The sequence below is a fragment of the Mandrillus leucophaeus genome, unplaced genomic scaffold, assembly GCF_000951045.1.
Source record: "Mandrillus leucophaeus isolate KB7577 unplaced genomic scaffold, Mleu.le_1.0 Scaffold11, whole genome shotgun sequence".
In the NCBI taxonomy this organism is placed as follows: Eukaryota; Metazoa; Chordata; class Mammalia; order Primates; family Cercopithecidae; genus Mandrillus; species Mandrillus leucophaeus.
Window position 1 is genome coordinate 1,195,629 of NW_012099209.1, and position 823 is coordinate 1,196,451.

The 823-nt window shown below is 55.4% G+C and overlaps 1 protein-coding gene across 1 annotated transcript in view; it reads left to right on the plus strand.

Moving 5' to 3' along the window:
• Positions 1-220: 220 nt before the first annotated feature.
• Positions 221-823, plus strand: part of GTPBP3 (GTP binding protein 3 (mitochondrial)) — a 7,177-nt gene continuing 6,574 nt past the window's right edge. Inside the window, exon 1 of the mRNA XM_011990008.1 lies at positions 221-417. Within this exon, the coding sequence (XP_011845398.1) occupies positions 299-417 (119 nt within the window). The 5' untranslated portion in view covers positions 221-298. The remainder of the gene's footprint in view (positions 418-823) is intronic.

The window sequence follows — 823 nt, forward strand, 5'->3', positions numbered from 1 at the left end:
TTTGCACTGCCCTGTGCCAAGCTCGCGCTGTCCTTTCTTCCATTCCTTATTCCTATTGTCAGTCTCGCTGCGCTAGGACCCTAAAAATTCGGTCTGTCCTCGCTCGCCCGAGCGCTGCTTCTCGTCCCCGCCCGAGCCGAACCTCGATTCTCCTTCCCGGCCCGGTGCACGTCACTCTCGGGTTCTCAGCTGAGTTCGCCCGCCTAGCTCTTTGGTTCGCGTCTCCGCCCGTGTTGTTTTCTGGGTTTCCTTCTCGCCCGCCCACCTCGCTCTCTGCTGCTGGTCCCCGCCCGCACTGATGGTGCATTCTCCAACTGGTCCCCACCCACGCTTTCTTCTGGTCCCCGCCTCGGAGCCTCAGTTTCCCCATTTGCAAACTCCAGACCCTGGAGACCCGGTTTGGAATATGAGATGGGCGTAATTTGACTAAGGGAGGACGTGGGAGGGGCGGGCCTGGTTGGGGAAGATTCCTGATGACAATAATTTCAACCACCCTAGTAGGGCTGTGATAGATAATTACAGCAAGACCTGCTTAGGAACTTTAGCACCGTTTAGCTGCCTAGAACACTCCTCATACACTCTTCGTCCGGTTAACACCGACTCCCTTCAGGATGTAACCTCGGAGAGGATCCCATAGAGTTGTCAAGTTTAGCGAATAAAAATACAGTCCGCCTAGTTAAATGTACATTTCAGAGAAAAGAATAAATGTGCCGGGCGCGATGGCTGACGCCTGTACTCCCAGCACTTTGGGAGGCCGAGGCGGGTGGATCACGAGGTCAGGAGATCGAGACCATCCTGGCTAACACGGTGAAACCCCGTCTCT